The sequence below is a fragment of the Plectrocnemia conspersa genome, unplaced genomic scaffold (assembly GCF_051122295.1).
Source record: "Plectrocnemia conspersa isolate PC_06_02 unplaced genomic scaffold, ASM5112229v1 ptg000013l, whole genome shotgun sequence".
NCBI lineage: Eukaryota > Metazoa > Arthropoda > Insecta > Trichoptera > Polycentropodidae > Plectrocnemia > Plectrocnemia conspersa.
In genome coordinates, this window is record NW_028277177.1 from 13,637,380 (window position 1) to 13,664,723 (window position 27,344).

The following is a 27,344-nucleotide window of genomic DNA, read 5'->3' on the forward strand; positions in this document are numbered from 1 at the left end:
TCGAGTAAATGTATAGTTAAAATTGTCCGTTTATGCTACATTAAATGTATATGTATATATTAATATACATATATATATAGGTAAAAAGACTAACTTTACGATAATAAACAAGATTTAGATTAATTTAATAAGCCCTCTAATTAAAATAACATAAAAAAAAATATTTAAAAAAACAGATCTTTATGAAAAATTGTCACTCAGTTTGATTATGTGTACGAAATGAAAATATATTGATCGACTCATCTCAAAAAAATTGAGATGAGTCGATCAAAAATTATAACATTCTCACTAGGGATTGCAATAATAACAGAATATTCAATACCGGTATTACCGGTATTGACACTATTATTATTTTAATTAATTGCCCGAAAAAATATTCCGAGTACCGCTCGCATGATTCACCATGTTAATTGCTTAGCAAAACCAAAGTATTCGAATACCCCGACAACCATTGTTTTGATATACTAAATATGCTAATTACCACACTTAGTTACAAAAAATTTTTTTTAGAAAAAACGAACGTCAAATCTTTCTTCTTTTCGAATAATAAATCTAGGACAACATCGTCTTTGAAAAAATATCGTTTTTGATCAATTGCTTCTAGATGCCTCCTAAATTTTTATACCAGGGGCCATTTATTCCAATAAAATATATTGCTTATTATTTTTTGTCAGTTACGATTATACGAAAGAATGAGAAAGGAGCGCGTAGGAATATTAAAAAAAAAACATATTTATATGATTGACTATTGTGATATTTTTAATATTTATATTAATTTATTTTAATTATTGCACATTTAATATTAATTCTAGAATATTGTAATAATATTTATTTTAGAAATATTTATCTCTTGTATACTTATTTATTTCTGCTTATGTTAAAAGTAATATTAATAAGATTAAGTTATAAATGTTTATGTATATATGTATTATAGTATAAAAATACGTCAACACTGCATAACCCTTTTAGTCCTAGACAGTTTGCCCTAACATATTTAAAAAATCATTGATTTGCATTTTAAATATATTATGTTATACATATCGCACCTTGAAAACAAAAGTGACACTATACAAAAACTTTTAACCTTTTTTAAAATTTATGTTTTACAAAAAAAAAAAAACGCTACAATACAAAATTTCCTTTCACAAATAAAGCCAATATAAAAAATAACATCGATTATTTTTCAATGTATAAGTTTTTTTTAAAAAAAACATACATTTCGCGCATTTTTTTCAATTACGTTGTTTATTTAAATATGCTTATTGAGACTTACTTGTTGCTAATATTTACCACCAATGTATATTGAAACATATTCCTTAGACTATTTAGGAAAAAAATTGTCTGAATGGAGAAAAAAATAATAGAAACCATTTGGTATATGCAATATCTGCTTTTGTTTTCACTTCCCCAGCCATCCCTATCATAAAAAAGAGTGCGATCATTTCTCTGTTTCATAACAAAATAACTAGGAGCTCCTAGCTACCATTATATTTGCCTGAAATAAAGCATATGACATAAAGTTAAATGAGGAAACAATAACGCTCCTGATATAGAGAAAATTGCTTGGTCATTCATAGTTACTGATGAACTTATTTTAAAAATCGCTTTAATATGCATTTTAAGATCCGCGAATTATATTAAATATGTCTAATGTTCATAACTGTTATTAATAAAAAGGTTAATTTGGATTAGGTATCTCACATATGTTTTAATTTAAAAACCAAAAATGTTTATTTCTATAATATTTACCGTTTAAAAATCCAACTTTTTAAGTTTTTTTTTTTAATGATTACTATGCCATTAAACTATAAAGTATAACATTGATTATATGGGATTTATTTAATTCTTCGATATTTAGATATCTTTAGATAAAAATCGACTTAATCATAACAACGTATATTTTTTTATTTAAGATTTTTGTAGATCGCATTTTAAAAAATTCAGCGCACATATGTATGAAATTCTAGCCTTGGGTATTACATCAGATAAATGAGGCAATTGAAGCGCGCAAAACGCGAACGGACGTTTCAGCGAGCTTTTACAGCTGAAATAACAATGATTCTAAAACGTTACTGTTTTTAAATGTATTTTTAATATTATCATAACAATAAATATTTTTTGAGCAAATAACGGATTAAATCCCTTAACCTGAAATATACGATTCAAAATTCATTTCAACACATACCCCTAGGCATAGGGCATACCATATTTATATATTAATAACATTAGAATACAATAAAAAAAATGATCCAGGGTAATTCCGACCGAAAAGCTGTCAGATTGAGAATCCCGGTTCGAGGTCACAGTTCATGCCCGCTGAGAGGGCTCGTTCCTGTAGAACTTTGAAGGGATTTATATATCCGTTCTTTTATTCGACCCTTTTTTTAAACTTTCGCTTTCAAAGGATTATAGGCTTGGTTATTGTCAGGAACAATATTGCCTTCAGATTGACAGGGATTCGCCGCCGGGAATGGATTGTTATTTTCTATATCGTCGCTTTCTACATGTATCTAAACAGACATGGATTTTATACATAATATCCAATTAGATAATAATAATATATTATATACGAGAGAAACTTTGGTACGGAATATAGTGTTGTAGCAGAAAGTATTCGCTGTGTCGTGTTAAATGTTAAAGTTTCCAGCTTGTCCTTACCGACTTTGTACGATGCAGAAATATAAAAGTTTTCCATTACATAGTTGCACCTGTGATGTACTAAATAGAAACGTAGCGATAGCGGCTGAAAGCCAACAAAGCATTGATCAAACTATTGTACTTCAGGATCTGAGTTCATTTCTGAATTCAGCATACGCGGTTCATTCAATATCCGATTTAAAAGATTCAGACTATAAGGTGCCCAAAAATTTGTCCTGCATAATCATTATGCAGACAATAATTATATAATAAAATATTTAAGAAATAAATACAAAAAAATAGTTATGTTGCACAACTAAAAAATTAGTACCATCCCACATATGTATTTTTCCAGCTCCACATATCTATCGCCTAAAATAACCTTGTGTTTGACAAACTCTTTGAGAAAGTGGATGGCTCGTTCAAGTTCGTTCTACCTGCAACGAGCAAGAATAAGGGACGAGATTGCGACCCTTCAGGTTATTTTAGGTTACTTTGCAGCTAGTTAAACGGCAAAAGTGCTGATAAAAAATATTGTACAAAACATATAGCTTATTTAAAATATGTACGAAAAAAAGTAGGCATCAGTTCGAGAGTCTTCCCTGTAGTCGTCGATGATTCGATGAATGATTAGTGATTATCTACCAAAAGGCTTTGCCGTGCTCGCTGAATCGCAATCCGCCGAGTACTAGCCATTGATTGGTGAAGTGTCCGAATGTCACATATTTAATAATGGTTCTTTGGTATAGCTTGGACAAATAGGAGGCAACGGCAACTTAAAACCAATCGCATTAGTGTCTAATTCCATCTCCAAATGAACATCCTTTTTGTTAAAATTAGTTTCAATGTCCTACTTTGAGCGACGGCCTGCTAATTACAAATAATAATTCAAAAGATGCATATTTGCTGCCAGACCATTAGTGTTTTATTCTTAGACAAGTTTACAAGCTTACGAAAAAATAGCATAAATAGTTTTCATAGTAATGATGGCTGTTGATGGTAATCGATAGCTTTCGAACATTTGCATAGCTATTGTGCAATTTTTAATGCTATGTCGATTTAAATGTCAGCTAGACAAACCATTGTCATTTAAAGATTTATAATATATTAAGACTTATAATACATATAAATTATTGAAAAAATAGTATAAAAACTAGTATATATAAACTTTAAGGCAAACCACAAAAAAGTTTGGGAACACTTGATAAATATTCAAGAAAATTTTATGATTTTCAAAAATATTGGCACTTAGCGTAAGGTCAAGATTGGTAAAGGTCGTGATACCGCTTTTCTGTGAGAACACTCGCTTTGAAAACGAGAGCTTGTGAGTATTTGAAGCATCAAAATGCGATCAGACGAATTTGATATATGATATCGCCGGAAGGCATACCTTGTTGGATAAACGTCGAGGATTTACATGAGCCATTGGAAGTGAAAAACATTAATAAAAGAAAATTACACTATAGCTAAGGTTAACCCCTCGATAAGAAAAATATTGAAAGTTAAATTTGTTCCGTTGTGATTTTGATAACAAATTTCTTTGCTGTTGATTCATGAGTAAGAAGTTTCGACCTCCGACTGAGCCGGGTAATAAATCTTATTCATGCATCATTTGATGAAGAAGGGAGACCAGTTTCCCGGCGAATAGACGCGTAAAATATGGAAAACGCTTTATTTCTATGCAAACTTGGAAACGAATAATAAAATAAAGTGTCCAGTCTCATATTTTAATATTTAAATATACATATATCATAACTGATACAATAAATTTAATAATAACTTTTTAAAGTTTTAAATAAGGGAAGAAAATACTTTGCGGTGAAAGCATTTATTTTTGTAGATTAAATTCGCCATAAAATTGTATATATTTATGTAGTACTGGGGACACGGTCAATTGGGCGACGGCGATTGGGCGACGGTCAAATGGGCGATTCAAAATGGGCGACGGACAAATGGGCGATGGTCTTTTGGGCGACGGTCTTTTGGGCGATACAATAATAATGCATTACAAATAAATGTGTTGCAAATCATGATCTTATAATTAATTAAATAATTAACATAATTTAATACATATTAAAATATATACATACATATACGTACATACGAAAATATAAGTAATATTTTTTAGAATAGAATTAAAAGATGAAAACATTATTCGGTCTAAACAAAATATAATATACCTACATAAGATATAGTATGTATATATTTACTTATCATCTGTGCTTATTTAATCATAAAATATCACTTAAACAGTTTGATTTTTTTTATTCAAGAATTTAAGAGAGTTACCCGATATCATAAAACACTTAAAGCACACGGCTTAAGTCGGTAATTTTATTATAAATACCTACCTGATAAATGTTCTTAGTGGGCCCTTACGCGAATTTTTTTTATGTTTTGAGCCTTGGAAACTACTGTGAGAACAAACTTTTGGAATTTCCAAAAATCGCATATTTTACAGTTATCTATTTTAAATTAGATAGGATAGTTATATATAAATATAATAACACAGAACTAGCGCTGATAAGTGTTTATCGTGGATTTTGCCCTTTACGCGATTTTTTTATGTTTTGAGACATAAATTACTGTGAGAACAATCTTTTGGAATTTCCAAAAATCGCATATTTTACCGTTATCTATTTTAAACTGAATAGGGTGGTTATATATAAATATAATAACCTAGAACTAGCGCTGATAAATGTTTATCGTGGATTTTGCCCTTAACGCGAATTTTTTTATGTTTTGAGCCATGGAAATTAGTGTGAGAATAAGCTTTGGGAATTCACAAAAATTGCATATTTTACAGTTATCTATTTAAAATTAAATAAGGTAGTTATATATAAATATAAAACCCATAACTAGGGCTCAGTATACTTTTTAATTTTGACTGAAAACATTCGCAAAAAGTTTCGTTGCGTCTTTGAAAATTATTTTTGTCGTGGTTTTAAAACACTTTGTCACAGTGTCATTGTGTTTTTGGTAAAAAATTCAGTACAGCAAGAAAATAAGTATGTGTCTTTATATTCACATGTGGGTTATATTTTATGTGTTATTTATAGATAATTGTTTTTTATAGATCATTGTTGAGAGTGACTAATTTGAGTTACCACAGTTTATATTCTTCATAAATGGATAATTCAGGCATATTAAGTCAAAAAGACAAGGAAAAATATTTTTGGAATGGATATCTTTATGAAAAGAATAGACCAAAGAATTTTTATAAAAGTTTTGAGGTACAATAGAAAAAATATCATAGAATATTTACGTGGTATTGCATATAATTATAATATGAGTTAATAATTTAAAAATAAAATTGTTTTTCATTTAATATACATTTTCGTTTTAATGTATATTTTATTAATATTCACAATAAAGCAAAGCGTGCAAGTTTTTTTTAATTTCTGTCGCCCATATGACCGTCGCCCAAATAACCATCGCCCAATTGACCGTCGCCCAATTGACCGAAATCGCCCATTTGTCCGTCGCCCAATTGTCGCGTACCGGTAGTACTGCGTCACGTAATCTCCAAGTTGTCTTCGAAAAATAAAATTGTGAGTGTCAGTTTATGACTGAAACGTATGCCCGCTGGAAGTGAGTTCAGTACGGCCGTGTTTGAGCTTATGTACCCTTTGAGAATTGGGGGAGTTCAAGGTCCTATCGGTACACGAACATTAGGACAATGCGATGATTCGAGGCGGAAACAGAATTGCCATTGTATAAAAAAAAATATTATCAAATAAATATCTAGTTTGAATATCTGCGTATGATGATTCGAACATCAGTAATGGAGCATAGATGTCATAGTCACTTCCATAGTGGGTCTTCAGTCGCGTCGATTGATATTATTCTTGAAATCTTAGGTGCTTGTGGTCTCGAGCACGTATCCTGGAGGTGATGTTCAACAGGAGACGACGTCGTTCGGTTGAAAAATCATCCCAGGCGCGCAAGTGTTCGTTTGGCTTACCTGGCCCAAAAACGGGATAGATTTCTAGGAAGTATAGATGGAAAAAACACATTGAATGGATGCACATTAACCGACATATCAGCTGACCGGAAATTACAAGCTAAATAGCAGGAAAACATATTAAATATATGCTGACACCGTGGTACAGGCATTATGCACCACATTAATTTTTATATAAACGTATAATTTATCAAAATCCTTTTTGCAAGTACTTTTAAACCATTTATTAGATGTCAACTTGACACAACTATCATGATATGATCCCGACAAAAGGGTTGTTGTCAACTTTTTTAGATATTATATTTATACTAAAATATCGAGGTGGCTAATTTAGAACGTGCAGCAAGACTTTATTTACGGACATTTACTGAAAAAGTATGCGAAACGGTAAAAAAGTTCAAATTCCATTTTATTTAAAATAAAATAAAATTATTTTGTTAGTAAAAGTGTTGAATTAAATATTTAGAGACATCTATTAAGAATGCTTAGAAGTTATTCAAAAATATAATGGTTTGAAAATTTAATAATATTTTTAAATATATTAAACGCGGTTCTGAACCGTTATTAGCTTTACAAATTTTAATTAATTCAAGAATATTTTCGCTAAAATAAATAAAACAAATAAAATAATCTGATTTATTTTGTACAAAATTAATTAGGCTAATTTCAAAACAATTTTAGTATTGACCAGTGAAAAAAGAAAGAGATTTAGTGTAAATTTAATTTAAATATATTTAGTTTTAGTTTATTTAATTTAAATACACCTGGTTTATCTTATTTTGTAATACCTATACATTTTTTAAACTTTTTATGTTAGTATAAATGTATATTATGTATATAATATACTTTATATTCATATTAATAATATCAGGATATATGAAATCGATTTGTAATTTTACATATGAATGTATTTGTAAATTATATAATTTTATTCGTTATTAAAAAGAAAATTGCCCCGGAAAAGAGGTGAGTTTTTTAGCTGTCACGTCACATTAGCTTTTTTCAAGGGGGGCAAAATTAACCAGTCTGTGGTTGTTTCCTAATATTTTGATTTCGTTTAGATTCATAGTATTTCATTTTCTGGCCTCAAATGTGGTCTCCGTTTATTTCTCTCCAGGTAATAATAGATGGCGTTAGTGGTGTACGATATTCGCAAGCCAAAAGGGTCCTATGTGAATTATAAGTCGATAGACCTGCCGCTAACTCTGTCGCCCCTCGACCAATTGGTTAGGGTAGAAGCGGTGTATGTGTCTTCAGCAGTTCCGAGCTGATGTTCACGTGTACGTCGTATGACCTTAAGATTATTTTATATACGTTGTTGAAGTACTGTTCAACCTCGTTTTAGCAAATTTATACAAATCGCAAATCATTTTCGTATGCAAACCCAAAAGGCGAAAGAAGGGGGTGGACTGGATTATTTACGTGGAGCACTCGCACGAAAATAGTCCAGCCCTTGCAAAAAACTCACAATAATCGGTAACTGTTTTTAGTGACAATGTTATATCAATGACATTATTATACATTTATCTAATGTTTTTCAACAGTTCATCTACATGCACTTTATGTTCTAGAGAACCGCTAAAAAATAGTGGGACTACACTTTGTGCACTGTTGTGTTCAATGACATTTTTCTAAGATGCATTTTTAGACATTACTGGGTATGTTGGATATGTGAGATTTTCATAATATACATATATGTATATTCATCAGAATGGTAGTAAAGTATATGATATTTAATCCTGGGATCACACACAATTTCCAATACTTATGAATCCCGGGATATATATTATATATAATAATATACAGAACCTACAATTATAACACTATGTATTATATTATAGATTTAAAAAGTAATTATAATATACGCAATACGTATTTAAATATAATGCGTAGTATAAAAAATAGTAAATAAAAAAGAGACCTCATAAATAGTACTAAAGAACCATTTATATCGATGCTACCTTCTTGGGTTCTGTACACATTCAACAACATAGTCCACCTATAAAAATTGTGCAAAGTAGCTCAAAAGTAATCGGTCAGTTACAAACACTCAAACGCGTGTAAGCAAGGTTTATCAATTAATATTGTTGTTCTTAAAGTTAACTACTATAAGACACTTGTAAGATATACATATATGTTTAATTTTATATCCTATTATCGTGTTCGAATATTCACAGTAGCTATTTAAATGTTAAAAGACGGATTATTGTAAATAATCGACGTTCTATGACATTTTTATCTGTCTAAAAATTATTACATAATAAAACATGGCTTTTAAAAAAAAATGAAAGTGAAACCAAAACAATTACAATGTGCGAAAATAACTTGTTTGATGCTGCACACAACTTTGCATCGAAACCTTCATCACAAACTCGTCTCTTTATGCTACTGATCTTTCTGTACTAATTAACTAACATAATACACAGTTTCAATGTCTTGCACTCAATACGTCATACGATCCTCTTTTCCATGATATGTTCCATTTAATGTAATTGCTACCTTCATTATAATAATATTATACAATAATCTACAATAAATGAAATACTCATCACAGTATATTTTCATGTGAATAGATTCGAATCATTAAAAGAAAATTATTTATCAATTGACTAGAAAATAAATCAAATACTGGTCTTTGACATGTATGTACGTATATAAACAATATCAATAATAAATATCATCTAAATTCTACAAATAGGCCAATGGCTCTAAACATGAAATTATGTGTGTCAGTACTATCAGTTCTAAACGTGAATTTTTAATGATTCGTAATTACATCAATGCAGTTGCTATAAATAATTCAACATAATTACACGTACAGTATCGATCCTACTATTAAATGTTTTAAGAAAGAAACTAAAAATATTTAGTCATCTATAATATGTACCACAATTTTTTTAAAGGATGTTGAATATGTTGTTTTATGTATTAAAAATAGAATATTAAAAAAACATCGATTATTAGAATAAAAAAATAGTATATAGCATGACCTATACCATTTTAGAGTTTTTATAAGATACTACTAAGGTTACAAATATGCGTTGAATGTGTCGTAACATCAATACGTAAAATATCATTAAAAATATATTGCTCCGTTGTATCATTACAACAGTCATTTGAGTTAATTAAGATGTATATAATAGTAAGTACCTAAAATAAAATATGAAGACGTTCTAGGAAAAATAATTTGTTAGAATGAGTATTTGTGAAAGGACACTTCCCACGAAGCAAACGAATGGTCGAATCTTTGCAATTAAAATCTGTATTTTACCGTAGAACTACAAAATTTATATCCACGAAAATTATCAGGTATTATAACTAATTTTCGACAAAAATTACGTTTTTTGCCTCGGGGGCTAATTATGTTCATCTTAAAGTATTTTTCAAGTAAATTTTTCCTAATGCAGTTATTTTAATTTGGTTTTAACTTGGCGATTCGTTACTACTATCAGCTTCAAACGAGCGTGTTTATTCAACTATACAGACGTAGATAAGCGACACTTAAATTCACGATAATACTAATATGATAAGCATGTCAAACATTAAAATAATATAATTTCACACAATAAATCATAGTTGGTGCAAAATCACTATGTGTTTTATATTATTCTAAAATAGCATACCACTCATTATAGACATGCAGAATTTCATAACGATAATTCTTATATATCGCATAGTAATTTTGAATAAAAAAACCTTGAAAGACTTTTCAACGGACGCTAACTTACTATGCAATAAATTTAATAAATCAATTTTTTTTTATATACATTTATTTTTTAGTATCTTAATACCGATTGAACTGATAATGCACGTTGGAGTGATTGGTATAGTGTCAAGTGCAATATCTAACAACCGGCACTGAAGCAAGTTCATTATTATTCAACGGTCAACATGGTTTCAATTATTACATAATTTTTGCGCTTTATTAAAACTGGTTTGCTTAAATCGATTATGTTACTATGAGCACGTTTATTCTAGATTATATATAGTATTAATCTCACAAAAATATAATCAAAAGATGATTGATATGCTGCCAATATTACTGATTATTTTGTGCTAATACCCATTATTTGGAATGGGTGCTATTGTGAATTGATGTTATAAAATATTTAAATTTAATTCTTATCACCAGTCATGATAGCAACATATATTTTGATAGTGAAAAATACATTATCCCATGTTTTTAACATATATTGAATACTCTATATCAGGGTTTCCCAAACTTATTCAGCGACGGAACACTTGGCAAATCCGAAAATTTTGGCGGAACACTTTGCTTATTTTTTAGGTTGCGTAATTCATATTAGTATATTTTTTTTATATGTTTGTTTTAAATCAGAGTCATTAACTAAATCAATTAAATTCTCATAATCCCTTGCGCTTAAGCCCACTGGTTTAACTGTCACAGAAAATGGATTGCTAACCCAGGAATCGTCCTTACTAGCTCACAGAAAATATTCCGAAAGAATTGTTTTCAAGTTATATAGGTGTTCTAAAAATACTTGTGAAACTTCTTTATCAACTTAAAAATTCAATTCATTTAAACATTCATCCAAGACAGGAAAACAATCAAAATTATTAGATTCAACTGATAAAATCCAAAATTGTATTTTTTTATCAAAAGATTCTACAACAACAATTTTTTATCAAAAGAAACAACACCGACTTATGAAACTTTTCCCTCCAGAATTTATACACATCAATGTTGAATATTTAATACATATTTTTAAGCTTTTTTTATCAGATTTATGAACAATTTTTATGTATTAGCACGACTAACAATTTTTTTAATTTCCTCCAAATTTTTGTGAAATATCTATTTAGGCTCCGCGGAACACCTATTTTGAATTCGCGGAACACCAGTGTTCCGCGGAACATAGTTTGGGAAACCATGCTCTATACCATGGTTTCCCAAACTATGTTCCGCGGAACACTGGTGTTCCGCGGGTCCAAAATAGGTGTTCCGCGGAGCCTAAATAGATATTTCACAAAAATTTGGAGTATATTAAAAAAATTGTTAATCTTGCTAATACATAAAATATGTTCATAAATCTGATAAAAAAGCTTGCCACTATTGTAATCTATTGCGTTAAAACAGGATTGGTTGTATATTTTTGGAAATATAAATGACTTAAATAAAATTTGCATAAAAATGAATCGATTTTCTTGTACATTAATTTAGTCTGGTTGCTTACAATACAGATTTTTTTCCATTTTGACAAAAAAAAATATTACAGAATTTACATATTATTCAAAAACTACCCATGGATCTTTGGTTGAAAACAGGAAATTTGACGAAAGAAAGGCCAAATATTTCTACTGATACATCTATCATCGAAGAAGAAAATAATCCAAAAACTGAGAATACAACTGATCAATATTATGCCTGATATAAAAAAAAAGTAATTTAAGAACCCAAAATCATCAGTCATTAGGAGTTTTATTTATTTGAATTTTTATGTTTATTAAATAAATGATATTTCTTTTTTAACATTTTTTATTTTTATTTATACTATTATGAATTACCCAACCTAAAAAATAAGCTAAGTGTTCCGCCAAAGTTTTCGGATTTGCCAAGTGTTCCGTCGCTGAAAAAGTTTGGGAAACCCTGCTCTATATAATTAAATATATTTCATACAACATTCATACAGAGCGATAAGACAAATTGAACATAGCGCGTTTCATTTAAAAATGAGCGGTTCCGGAAGCTGCGTAGAACAATTACTCTCTGGATATGAGATGGATGTTTTAAAACTATTGAGCATATTCAGTGTATACTGCGTGATCATCAGCAAATTATAGACGACACATCGTGTGGCACCCACATATCGCAAATGTAAATAACTCCACAACGATTGGTAGATACCAACTTAATTAGTCTCTAGTAATTTGACAAATAGCTGCCTCAGTTACTGCTTTTAACTTATCATCACCTTATCACGCATATGTTTGGTAACCTAGGTTGCAGGGAAGTTGCAGGGAGGGGGGGGGGGGCAGGTATAAACATTTGTCTCACCTCCTTAAATTTGGCTCAAAAAATGCATGTCATTTAATGAAATACTATAAATCTTAATGAACTCTAAATATTAAAAAAACTACCACTGACTAGCAAATTTATGAAAATATAATTTAACTGAATTATATGCTGTTCTAAATTGTCCATAAAACTTAATTTGACACTTGCGAAACGTCCTTTTGCTGTTCAAACCCAAACCTAATCTACAAGAATTAACCAAACTCATATAAAACTATAATTAGTTTTAGAACTTTCATTAGGTCAACTCTAAAATACAAACTAAGCCAACTTAAGTCAATATAAGTGGAAAAATAAGTACAAACAGACGTCGCATATCGCATATTGCTACTTAGTTTGTCTGCATTTCGATGTTACACTATGTTTGAAAAATAGGATGGCTATCCTTACCAATATTACGAATTTCTAATTTGAAAGTATTGGTCAAAGTATATTTAAATCGAATTTTGGTTAATAGGGGAGCGCAAAAACAATTATCACTTCTCAGAAGTCAAAAATTCACGTCAAAAGCAATAAAATCGTGTCGGCGCCGTTGCAGTGGGAACGCTCGTTACAGAGTGTTCCCACTGCAACGGCGCCGACATGATTTTATTGCTTTTGGCGTGGATTTTTGACTTCTAAGAAGGGATAATTGTTTTTTGCGCTCTCCTATTGACCAAAATCCTGCTTAGATGTGCTTCGTTCGATTCTCACTTAATATGAACTCTAGATAACCGAGTGTTTCCACCGCGATAGTGATAGCGCGATTTTATTGCTTTTGACGTGGATTCTAATCTGGGACTCCCTGGAATTGGACCAAAAAATTTCATTTAATGGAATACTATCAATTTTAATAAAATCGTAAATGACGTCCCTGCTTGGTTACATTATAGTTTTTTTTAAACTCAAAAACTGGTTAATATGTGGTTTTCTTCCCTTTATTTTCAAAAAAAAATATAAGGTTGTTCACGTGGCAAACTTCTTATCGAACCTTAAAAATATAGGAGAAGAACTTTATTTTATAGTCATAAGTTAAAACCCATGTTTTTGGTTGGTTTTTAAAATAAGAAAATCTTTAACTCTATGATTATGTCTCTATTTAGATATGTAGTAATATTTGCCACTTTTTCATTCAGTCTGTATGTCCGCATTTATTTAAAGAATCAAATGCCCGAAGTACGCGTCTTTCTTTTTAATTTTGTTTATTTATCTGAAAAGGTTAATAGCTTCAAAAATAATTCAACGAATCCCGAATTTTAATGTGTGTCAAAGAAATGTAGATGTGTTTGAGATATCGATTTCTTAAGGTGTAAATTTTGCTAACTCTACTTCACTCAATAATACCAGTTTTAATAATACTACCATTCTGACTCATATGCTAAGTAAACCTCACATCTCTATAATAGTAAACAGTCATAAATAAAGCACAATTCCTAATACATTATGTTATAATGTATCTACTCAACTTGTCGACCTTCTCAATATTGTCGCTAATTAAAAAGTCAATGTGCAAAAAAAATTTTTTTTAATTAAAACCTTCTCAAAATAATCACGGACATACAAATTGTAGCAGTGGTTTAAATACGTATAACTTAGATATCTCCGTATTTATACATCAAGTCAAACATATGGTGTGTGTTATACGCAGATGTATTTACTAAAAATAAACTCTCAGAAAGCAAACAAAATAAAGTTCAGGAGCCAGGTTCAAGGAATTAAAATACAACAATAAAATATTCCAGTTGTAGATTATAATCGTGAAGCATAACTGTTTATATATTCCTTATAATTGATGATCTTTGCCTTTTGACATTTTTGATGACAGTTTTTAACATTGGAATGAGAGGAAATAAAAAACAGGATATACATGACAATGTTTAAACAGTTTTGGATTTGCTTCGATGCGTTTATTGTTTCGCTGTTTCCGTTTATAAAATATACTCAGAGGTATTTTCAATAGCAATCAAAATATTTTTTTTTATTTTTATATAGCATTAATTATATGGTAAATATTTGTACATTTTAATTTCTATGTATAATATAAAAAGTTAAATATATAGCAATGAAAATATAAATAGGAATATTATTGTATTAAATCCATGTCTTAAAAACATACTGTTATAAATCTTACGTGCAATAAGTATGATGTGAAAATACATTATACCACTTAACATATTTATCGCATATTGTATGTTTACGTATAAAAATCTTAGCCATTTTATCGATCCAACATTTATGGGTGTTACGACAAATATTTTCTTAGTACTATTTTTAGCTCCCAACTTGTTGATCACCTATCCGTCTATGCTTTTTTCAGGGAATCAGGTATGGAGACAGTTGTAATTATATATAGTTTCGTCTAAGTAAAGAGAATTGACACAAGAATGTGAAGCAACTTCTCGACTTTTTTGATGCTGGAGAGATAATGTCTTATGAAATACGTATGAAAGCACTTTTTAAAATCGACTCGATATTTTCATAGACGAAAACAGCACTAGGAAACGCCAACTTAATAATGTATGACTCACAATACATAGCAGTGAAATCAGCAATGCGTATAGCACTACTTATATTATGTCGAATTTACACTGTGTCAAATAAACTTGATGGTAGTGTTAAACAAGACAACAAAGATCGATTTTCGACTGGCCGGTGAATGTGGTTTATATTCTGTATTGTATATTTGAACTAAAACCCCACATTTACTGAAGCTTTTTGAATATTGTCTTATATATATAATATATAAAAAACAATTATTTTCTTTTGTTCTAACTTACTTATTTTTTTAAAGAAAAAGTAATATATTTTTTGACACTTGTTGAAAAAAGTTCACCACCTCTGTTCTAGTCTATTTATGGAATATTATTACATTAAAGATATTGTGTACATATGAAACACATGCGTCCATTATTATCGCAAACGACGCCAACCGTCGCTGTTCTCGTTTTAGTATCAGAAGAGCAGCGCTAGAGAGTGCTTCGTCATCAAACATGGATAACTACAATAGGAATGGGCAGACCTCCAATGAAACAGGGTACTTATTACCTTTATTGTTATATTACCTAAAACTGAACCTACAGTGCTATACAATTGACTGTGTATACCATAATTATTGTATAAAGTTCACACAAAGTTAATTACTATCTCCCAATTTATTGTCACGAGGCAATTAAGTACATACCAAAAATGCTTTGATGTCATTCAATAAAATGTCTATTTTGATATCTGCTATGTCTTGCTGTTGCCAACGAATAGTATAATTAAAATTATATTAAATAGCAACAAATAGTAAATATTTTGATATCAAGCAAAATTGTGTTTAAAATATGACCGTTATAATCAACTAGTAATTTTTGTTGGGAAGATTGAGATGAATTTTTTTAAATATTTAATTGGATTAATATGTTACACTGAAGGTTCGAAAGATATCATTTAATAAATCGTATGTATTATTTTATTTAATTGAAATATACAAATATCTACTATTTTCATAATACCGTTAACACTGTATTATCATTACTTAAATTACTACTTAAAAACATTATCTATAAATAAAATACATTACCAATAAGAAACAAATATGCATAAACGTTATAGTTGCATAGTTACATTCTTATTTAAATATATGCGTGTACCAAAGTACATACGATGCAAAACTACAGCGGAAATTTGCTATCAATGTACGTATTACGTAAAAAATATTGTTTGCACATGAAAAACAGCGATAATCTCTTATCAAATACACTTATATTTTTTTTAAATAACCTTAGACCTCAATGATAATGTATTTAAAATTATTGATAAAATCACACCTGTATTAAATTTCGATTAACAAAGATTATCACGTAATAAAATAAAAGATTATATTTCTTTATATATAAAATCCACTCAACCAAACGTAAAGATTTTTTTATTCTGGCTCTTCTATCCTCTCGTATAAAACAATCATCTTAAATGAAAGATGATTGCTATCTATTACTGTGACTATTACAGATTATTACTTTAATATTCGCGACGATTGATTAAAATATATATTTATTTATTATTGTGAATTCATATATAATATATAAAATTTATTTTATAGAATATTATAGAATACTCAAATCTGTTGAGTGCTGAGTTATTTAAAACTAAAGCAGACAATGAGGTATTTATTTGTGTATTCTATAAATACTGCATACATTTTGGAAATGTATTTTTAAAAAACCACACAGAGATTTTTTTTATAATATAGTTTTATTTAGATAAGGACTTTTTCTCAAAATAAAAAAGAGATGCACCTACATATAAATAAAATGATAATTGACCTCTGAGCTCATAATCATAACTCGAGATCATGAGGGTCAAAGTATTTAAAGATAAAAGAGATCACTTTATTATTTTTTGTAGAAAAAGAAAACATATTTTTCTAATGAATTAGTTAAATTCTATATAGAACCTATACATATAAACAATATATAAAAAAACAGATATCGTCAGGCTTTTTTTTTTATTTATTTATTTCTAATTAATTTAATATTATATATTTATTGTATATTTGTGAAAAAACATATAAATTTTTTTATAGAAATAATACTAAAGACAAAAATAATAATTTACATATTATATGTACATCGTTACATTCAACATAAAAAAGTCATAATATTATTGATTATAGCTAAATAATATATACTTATTTTGTAAAAACTAAAACTAAGAAATCTTTTTTAAATATTTTTAAAAAATCAGCAAAGTTAATAATTTGAGAAAAAACTAAAAATATTAGTATATAAAATATTGATTTGGATTAGTTATTTCTTCCATTTTGTTATAAATATAACCATAATTTAGAGCAAGAAATAACTAATCGTAATTAATCATAAAAATATAAAAAAAAAACATTTTTTCATAAATGATTAATTTTAATTTTTAGCATTTAAAATTTTCAAATAAAATTCTATTAGCGAATAATTATTTATATAAATCGAGTAAATTAAGTATGTGAAAAACGTATTGTTTACGTTAACATTAATTATCAAGGAAACCCTTAAAAAAAATATTGCGGTTGATAGTATATACATATTTTTTTATTGTTAATGAATATTTTAATGCATATATATAGAAAATTTCGTTATTTTAATTTACAAGATATAAAATAGTATATCCAATTGCATTTAATTATATTTAATAATACAATTTTATGCTTGCATTTCCTTATCCTCAACGGAAGCCGAGGTCAATTTAAGAAATAATTATACATTTTACAGACTGAATCAAATCCAGATGAACCTTGGTTATAATATAGTTTACTGTATTGCATTTTTCTATTTACTTATTTGTGCTGTTAATAATATGTACTTTATAAGTGACTCTCAAAGTCGTAAGTCGCAAGCGGAAATTCGCAGGATATATGTGTATTATATTATATTAAAAATTCAATCGCAAACTGATTTTGTACTATCCGCAAATAGTTCAAAATCATCGAGAAGCAGCTTCCTTTGAGTGCCGGGTCGGAAGAAGTATAATCATCCGGTGGCGTTGACGTATAAATATTGTTCTCAGCTCGAAGAGTCAGCTGTCCGCCTAAGTAGTAGTTCGTGAGAGGACGTAGGATCAGCTGATTAGGTCGGTCGACGAGGGCCCTCTCGCCTACGGAAGAATGTCTTTCACCTTCGTTTTCAAAAAAAATGTTTTAAAAGTGTAGGAAAGCGAGGAACCCCTCTTGAGGTTGAAACCCAAACCCTCGAGGGAAAGTAAACTTTTGGGCTGGCCGTCTGAGCTAGTGCGCGAGGCACTACTAATGACGAACAAAGCATAGCAGAGTAACACAAGCAGGGCCAAAGGGCTCGGCGCTTAGGGAAACCGAAGGCCAAGGCTGCGACTGAGGTAACATATACATCCCTCGAAGATCAGGAGGGTGGTGTGGTAACAAGGATGTTACGCAATGCAGGCCAGCCAACGAGAGCACATCTTGTCGTGCGTTCGAGAGAAATACTAATAAAATAGGTAGTACTACGGGAGATGGTTTCCGCTCATCCGGCCGTCACAAGCTGGGTGCCCGCCCATAAGGGTTGGAGTCGTAGCGCCCTAGTATCGGTAACGGCAATGGTGCACGCAACGGAACAAGTAGTACATGTCCCTATCCCCACAAACTGCATTAAAACACTGTAAGACTTCAATAAACCGGACTATTTTTCTGTATGAAAATGAATATTTCAAACAATAATCATAACATGTTTATAGTCCTGAAAAAGTTTGTGATTTATATTTGAAAACTTGTATATGTATGTATATTCAAAATTTGTTAAAACTGTAAATCAATTATAAGTAAGTAAATAAAAAAAATATTTAAAAAAACTTAATTCACTTATACAATATTATACAATATGTTCAAAATAATAAAATATATTTTATTTTATTTTTTATAATATCATAAACATTTATATATGGAATGGCGTAACATTTTTTTTATAAACCGGTTGTCGTATTCAGAAAAAATGTTAATATGTTTTTAACTTTTCACATCTAATTTGAATATCTTGTGTTTATATTTATATTATTAATATTTCTACAGAAAACATAACATGTGTGAGCCTTAGGCGTTAATAACGTGTGTTTGTCTGACTATTGGATACCTCTTTTTTACTATTTGTAAAATATTTTAAAATTCGATTATTCTGCGAGAATCAAATGCAATATAGATTGACAAAATATAATGTTAAATTAGATTATAAAATTTTGTGAAAATGCTACGTATAAAATATAAACTAATTCGAATAATTAAAATTACTTGAGCCTCAAAAGAAAATTTAGTATTTATAACAGCAATAATACTTATTTATAAATATATTACATAATAACATCCATAATTTCGAATTAGTGATACATTACATAAATATCTCATAAGTATCTATTAAACTACAAATCCAAAAACATATTACAAATATTCAAATCATTGTGACTTAAAAATGAAATAAAAAAATATATTGATATTAGACTTATAATTGTAAAATCTCTATTATTTTAATATTAACATCTACCAAACATGTAAGAGGCCATAGTCTAGGAACTGCAAAAAATAGTAGGTGCTGTAAATCATATCTAATAATTTATTATGATGAAATACGAAAATATTGTTTTTTCTTCACGATGCGAATGACTGATTAAATTAAGAAATTTAACATCGATCAAAGGCTATAATAAATTGAATATACTTTTCCTTTCTCCTTTATACTAACGCTTTTGATACCGGTATTTTCAAATTTATATTTCGGTAAATTTAGAATATAACACTATAATTTAAAAATATAATAAAAGTAGAATATAATAATATTAGTACTGATTAACTAGAATATAAATTTATAATTATTTAGGATATGTATATCAAATAAATGTACAGAAATAAATGTTCCATCAAAATTATTACAAAGTATTTTGACTGCATTAGATGCTTTAGAAATAGCCAGAAATAATTTTTAAATATAAATAAATGTGTATGTTTTGCAAACATATAAATTATGCAAAGAAAACAAGTCGCGGCGTATCCGCATATCCGAAGATCTTCTGGATCTAAAATAAAATAACAATCAGCGTTAAATACAGTGGTTATCCAAAGGTCAAGTAGAAAAACTTAACTCAAAGCTCGGGCTCACTGTAAAAAAAATTTTTTGTGTGTTTTGTGAGATTGCAAAGAGATTGTACATTATGAAACATTTAAACCTGGCCAAACAATAACAGAAAGCTTATATTGTGATTAGCTGGATTGCTCCTGAGATGAAAAAAATCAAAATTCAGACGATGTGAAAAAGGGAATATCTGAATATTTGCATCAAAGCCTACAACATGTTATGCTAGTGGAATTAAAAAAATGACCGATAGGTTAGAGCATGTTATAACTTTAGAAATAAATTATATTTTTAATTGTTAAAATAAATAATAAAACATTAAAAAGACAACATTTTGGATTACCTAATATAATGTATTATATTGTAGATGTTTTCTAAAGTTTTTATTGTTTTTTTTTCATTAAAATTTCGCCATTTATATGAATAGAAAAAAATGTTAATTTGAATCATTGATTATACCTCAAGGCTTAGATGAGTCTACCTTCACGGTCAAGTCAATTCGCAAATAAATTTAACTTCCAACACTCCTGTCGACCTTCAAACATGTCAGCCTACGCCTCGACTCCCGTTTCTTAAGATGAGTCTAAAATACTCGTTTTCCACACAGGTGAAAGCCCACTACATGGGGGCCGATATATTACGCGATGCCAAACAACTTGCAGTTTCAGTCGCCGACAGGCGATCGTTCCGCGCAGAGATACCAGCTAACCCTAAAATTAGCGGTCAAAAATAGATTAATCACATATTAACTAGTCGATCATGGAAACTTTAAGTCCATCTAGGAGCGCCCCGAAGAGTGCGCCAAAAGAAGGCAATATCCAATTGGGAGGTTTCAAACTGTGAGTGCTAAAGTGAAGTGTATATGCGACTTAAACTTGTTTAATAAGCGGCAATGTCAGAAGTGTGCTAGTCGATAATCGCAGGTCATTTAGTTGAATCATTGATATTGGCTATTAGACTCATTGTTGAAGAGCTTGAATAATTTATTGACTTAAAGACGATACATAATTTATAAACCGATCGATGAGTATCAAACGATGGCAATCGTCATTGTTTCTGAATTGTAATTCTCACACACATGAATGAACGTATAACATTATAAAACGCGTTCAATGTGAAAGCAGATCTTGCACTCATGAAAACTGCAGCCGGTTAAGTTATATCATAGTGCATATAAATACGCCAGTTTCCGATTATGTGTATCCACAATTAAATCTGTTGTTTCGGACCGAATTTAAGTTCTAGTTTTTATTGATGTGAATATATCATATAATATGATATTTTTGATGTTTTACACCAACATTTTCCTGTTACTCACACTATTGTTATACACTCACCTTGAACATAAAATGTTAAACAGTTAGCTCTTGATTATATTAATTAAAGTTTACATATACATTAAAAGTTGTTTGTCCTCAATATATTTTGCATTAGTAATTTGAATAAATAAATTCAGTAAAAAAAAAATGTATGTCTTCAATGTAAAACAACTATAATTGCCATATAGTAGATAAACAACGCCAAAGAGATTTTTTTAGCACAAATAAAAAATATTCTAGAATATTTTTTTTTAATTTAATAACAATTTTAATTAACCATATTTCATTCACTGTATTATTATAAGTGTTTGGTCTCCTCTACTATAAATTTATAGTTCATTTTAATAAAAAAGTAATAATATAATATTTCTTTATGAAAACGGCATATTGTTCTTCCATTAAACCATTATTAAAAACATCCATGATGTATTCAGTTATTTCTTTATTCTGTATTCATAAAACATAGAAACAGTCCCTAAGTATAAATTATAGCTTCTATGAATAATTAGTTAAGTACAGCATATATTTATGACACAGCTACGTGCGTGTAACAGCTGTTGTATGTATAATTTATAAAACGCAAGAATCTTATATTTATATTGTTAATACATTGTTGCAATTCGACAGTTAAAAGTCAAATAATAATACCAGTGATTTCTAATTAAATTTTGGCATTTAAGCATATTTTTTTAGACTGAATGTCGTAATAATCTATTGAAGGATAAAAATATTATATTTAAATAATTAGCATTTAACCCCAGCGGACAGAACATATAAAATATCTCTCCGTTCGAACTGGGGGATGGCTAGACCCCAGTTGCTAATTTGATTATAAATACTCATTTTCAGTTACAATATTCAATCTTCCATTAACAATTTTTTGGTTCATAAAATTAAGATAATAAAAAATAACATGGCAGAAAAATTAAAACATAACATTACATTTATGCAAGCACTTAAACGGATCCCGAATAATAAACAGGTGCTCAAAATGCTTATATATAAAATCGTTATACGGCTAGTCGTTACATACAAATGTGAGGCATGGAGTCTGACCCAAAAATAAGACACAGCTAGTCTCTGAAGCAGATCTTGAGAAAAATATTTGGACCCAACAAAAACTTACTCACAGTATCAGAATGAATCGCGAAATGGAAGTACTAACTAAAACATACCCGTTATTATAAATCACAAAGACTAAGATGGGTACGTTGAAATTCAGGACCCCTAAATCATTAACAAAATGGGAGTAACAGTAAAAAAGACTCAAAAAAAGATGGAACGACTGCCTCAACGATGATCTGGACAAATTTAAATAAAAACAGTGGAATACCTGTATTATGACTGTCAGACAGGCCAAGACCTATAAAAGGTTATAGTGGCCAGGAGAAAATGATGTTATTCAATGCCCTTGAATGATATAAATTGAACTAAAACATTAGTTTAATTTAGAATGCACTCATAATAATATGTACTGCAAAAAATAATGAGTATTATAAGATACAAGCATTTTTTTTAAATTTGACTCGATGTATGAAAAATGTCTCAACATACGAGCAAAAAAACATCGTAACTTAAAAAAAAGTATCATTAATTCATTTGTTATTCATTCGTTTCAATTTTCCCAAGTGAAATGGATTAATGGCATTTCAATTCATTTCAATGGCGAAAATTGATTTGACAAGTAATTTAAGATACGAGCTTGCGGAATGAATTAAACTTGTAGGTCAAGTCATTACTGTATACTCTTAAATTCATACATATGTACATAAAAAGAGAACAATTTGTTTTTTTTTTCATTTTTTATAGTTATCTATTCAACAATTAACTATCGAGATTTTTTTATGTATTATGTATTAGTGACCGTGACCATAGCTAAATAGTGTATTTGCGGTTTCATTATTATAAACGTGAATACAATAATAACTATTATCACTCTTTTTCATTACAAATGTAGAAAATATCATATTATTCTAACTAACATTGTTACAAACAAGTGGCAATTTAATCATATTATATATTATACAAAATCATGAAATATTTAAATACTATACTAAAAATTATACTTATATCGCGGAAAGGATTTCTATGAAAATTATTATCGTTGCATTGTATTTTTATTACTTATTACGTTATACTATACCTGATATCAGGTTTAAACAGTTCACGGCCGTCATAGAGCTTAATTCAATACTTATAAAAAATTCGTTGTTGCGTAAATTTTAACGTGTTACATTGCGATATATGTATGTATGTAAATATTGTTTGATCTCGATTTTTGTCGATTTTAGCCTTGAAATCATTACAAGAGAATGTATGAGCCTCTTTTTTGTATCCAATATTTTTTAATACTGTGATATTTCAAAATATTATTAATTATATATTTTTATGGTTACGCTTATTGACTAGCGTACTACTTTTGGGTATAATTTAAAGAATGGAAATTAACAGATATGGTGAAAGAAGCTAATCGTTTAATAAATTACAGTAACAGTACAGTAAATGATAATCAAATATTCAGATATAATTGTTATATTTTTAGCTACAAAGAATACACATATGTATGTATACATATATATGTGTTAACTCAATATTTTGCTGCATGTATATTTATTTTTTAAAATTAACAATGCTAACAAATATTGGTAATTCATATGGTACAAAAAAGTAAGCATAAAATTTTATACTCAAATCAGCGTATTCAATATCTGTAATTACAAAATATATGTTTATTGTAAGCATCAATTATAACACAAAAAAACTAGTCATGTTTGCAAAAAATAACTTGCAACACTAAATTAATATACATACATATATACTTCACTATAATTAATTTAAATATTTTTTGCATTTGTATTAGACAAACATTAAACATTTCGAATGCAAATGATCAAAGCAAAAAATACATCATAAATAATGCATTAAATATACCTTAAAAAAGCTTGTCTAATATATATTTTTTTAGAGCTTAAGTACTATTAAATGCATTAGTTATCACAATGTCGTGTTTTATTTAAATACAATTTCGTTTAAAAAAAAAACATTTAATTATTCAGATAAAATATGTTTTCGTTGTGATTTCGTAAAAAAATATTTTAAATAAATATTTTGTACTAAGTATTAAGTAATCTCGAAATAAATATCGATTTTTTATTTCAGTTTTAACAGTCAGTCTTGTTTTGCCAGTTAAGAGCTGCGTACCAGGCGCGTGCGGTGAGATGACGAGGTGACGAAAGTGAGTGAGAGATAAGGACATGCGGTCCTCATGCCCTTAACTCTCACTCACTCTCGTCACTTAACACGCGAGCGAGCGAGAGCGAAAGTATCTCACCGCACGCGCCTGCTGCGTACGTCTTTTATTATATCTCCAGCTCCAAATGAGGGCTCTGGAAGTTGGTGTAGTTCTCGGTCACGTCCACTGTTCTTGCCTGTGAAGTCTAGGACTGGAGCACTTGCCAACTCTTCTTTGGCAAAGGCCGTCCGTCTGCTTAATACTGAGCATCGAGATATTGATATTTTATCGTGCACATGTGGGGATTTGGTTCAGTTCGTTTATAACAATACACACCTGTGAGGTGATTTGTATCTGTCCTTTTATCATGTTTTTAGTTATATGTACATATGTATGTGTGTGTGTGTATATGTATGTATTTTTAATTTTGAATATATTTTATTCTTTTGCCCATCGTGACGCATTAAGTTCACCTGTCGGATCACGATGGTCTTAATTTTAATAAATAAATAAATAATTTTTGACCAATGCAACACAAAAAAAGCAAAAGGCAAAATATATAAAAAGGGGACTATCGGAATATTTTGCATCAAGGTCAAACATGTTATGCTAATGAATTGAAAAATTGACCGAGAATGTGGTAGAAGGTCATATATCTAAAATAAAACTATATTTTAAATCAATAAAATAAAAATAAACATTTAAAAGCGATTTTATAGATTCATTAAAAAAACGACATAAATTTTGATCATTAAATATGTATGCGAACATTTGCATTTTAAAAACGTTTACTAAAACACAAATACAAGTGAGCACTAAAATGTATTTTAAACATGTTAAATTTAAAATACAGTACGTAGAAGAATATAAGTCATTAACTAAGAAACTAATTAAAAAAGTATTCTCTTGTGCTAAACAAAAAGTCCCCTTCATTAGCCAACAATAGCATAGATTTTATTAATATTTAAGAAAATCTATTATATATCAATGATAAGTATATAAAAAAGTATGCAAAAAATAAAGAGATTGTATTCTATCATTAGTTACTCTATTGCGAAAAAATATGCTACCAATGTTCCTTTGCTTATGAAACATAGTCAGTTATATTAGCAGTTCCTTAATAATATTTTTGCATTTTTACACAGTAGGATAATATTTTTTGTCGCATTAAGATTTTTCTACAAAAACTGCACAGTATTCAAAAAGTATAACTATAATATGTACATTTTATAAACCATTTTATATGAAAACGCTTTCTCTAAATTTATGATTTTAATGTCACATTATTACGTTTATATATCTTTATATATTATAGTAACTATTTTATTATTGGTACATGATTTTTTTGTGGTATACCATATGAAAACAAATTTTAGAAAGAACGTTAAAGATATTATTTTCTTCCTTCATTATCATTATAGATTTATTAAAATTCATAAATCATAATTTAAAATTACATTATTTTTTACAGCCATATACGTACAAAAATAAGTTTTTATTTTTCAAATTATTTTATATGTACATACATATATACCCTATATTAAAAAAATATTATAAAAAATAACTTGCTATTACAAGGAAAGCATTATGGTTAAAACGACAGTTATTCTGATAGTAAGTTGCCTCCAGTCAACTTCCAGCTGGCATGCCAGCAATTGCCAACGTGTAAATCAGCTCATACTTTCATTTTAAAGAATTCCTAATGTCTCCTAAATTCATCTAAGTCTCGCACCTACTCTTTATTGCCACCTAAAGTGCACAGTTTCCTATAGCCTAATCTTTGGTTAAGCGTTTCATAAGCATTTCTAGCCGTTTAACATACAGTTTATCAGTCTTTAAACGCCTATCAAAATAGGTTATTTCTTACATAGATTTCATGAATGACTTAATTAGTGGTAATAGAATAAATAATAATAATGACCTTTCGCTTCTTTCATTACCAAGCGTTACTTCTTCCTTAGCTAGAATACTGATCGAGCTATAATCTTGAAAAAACATATCAAAAATGTTATCACTATATTTTAACAAAAAATCTTTAAATTATAAATATTAACGTTTAATAACACACAGACATAAGTTATGTGCTATAAATAAAGCAATAGTGTAAAATAAACAAGACAACAATAATGTGTGAACGTTTTTCTTTCATATTTGACGTTTGTTTAACGAAGGTCGTTTTATCAACTTTTATTGATTTTTCATTTTTAAGAAAATTATAGAGACCTTCAAAATCATTTGTTTAATAAAATACTTAACCTGGAACTCAAATTCACATTTATTATTATTTAATGTTCATTATACTATTACTTGTGTATTTTACACATATTATGCCAATATCAAAATATTTATTAAATATTAATCAATATTGAAATTTTATTTTCAGGAAAGATGAACGTGGCATCGGTGTTAAAATATATTCCATAGCTCTTATTGTATTGGAAATTATAGTTTTATTAGTCAAATCAATGTTCAGTACCTTAGAAGCAGTTTATAAAATATTTGTACAACCAGAAGAAAAAAATGTTAAAGGAGAAATTGCACTTGTAAGTTTTGATTAAAATAATATTTAAAAAAA

At 28.8% G+C, this 27,344-nt stretch overlaps 1 protein-coding gene across 4 annotated transcripts in view; it reads left to right on the top strand.

The window, feature by feature from the left end:
• LOC148227338 (estradiol 17-beta-dehydrogenase 11-like) overlaps positions 1-27,344 on the top strand; it is a 243,294-nt gene that overhangs the window by 213,043 nt on the left and 2,907 nt on the right. For 2 of the 4 annotated variants that reach the window (XM_088202449.1, XM_088202447.1), the window contains one exon: positions 27,153-27,312. In XM_088202449.1, the coding sequence (XP_088058575.1) occupies positions 27,153-27,312 (160 nt within the window). Of the gene's footprint in view, positions 1-15,515; positions 15,649-20,872; positions 21,058-27,152; positions 27,313-27,344 lie in introns of those variants that run through there. The other 2 variants (XM_088202450.1, XM_088202448.1) reach the window with 2 other exon arrangements.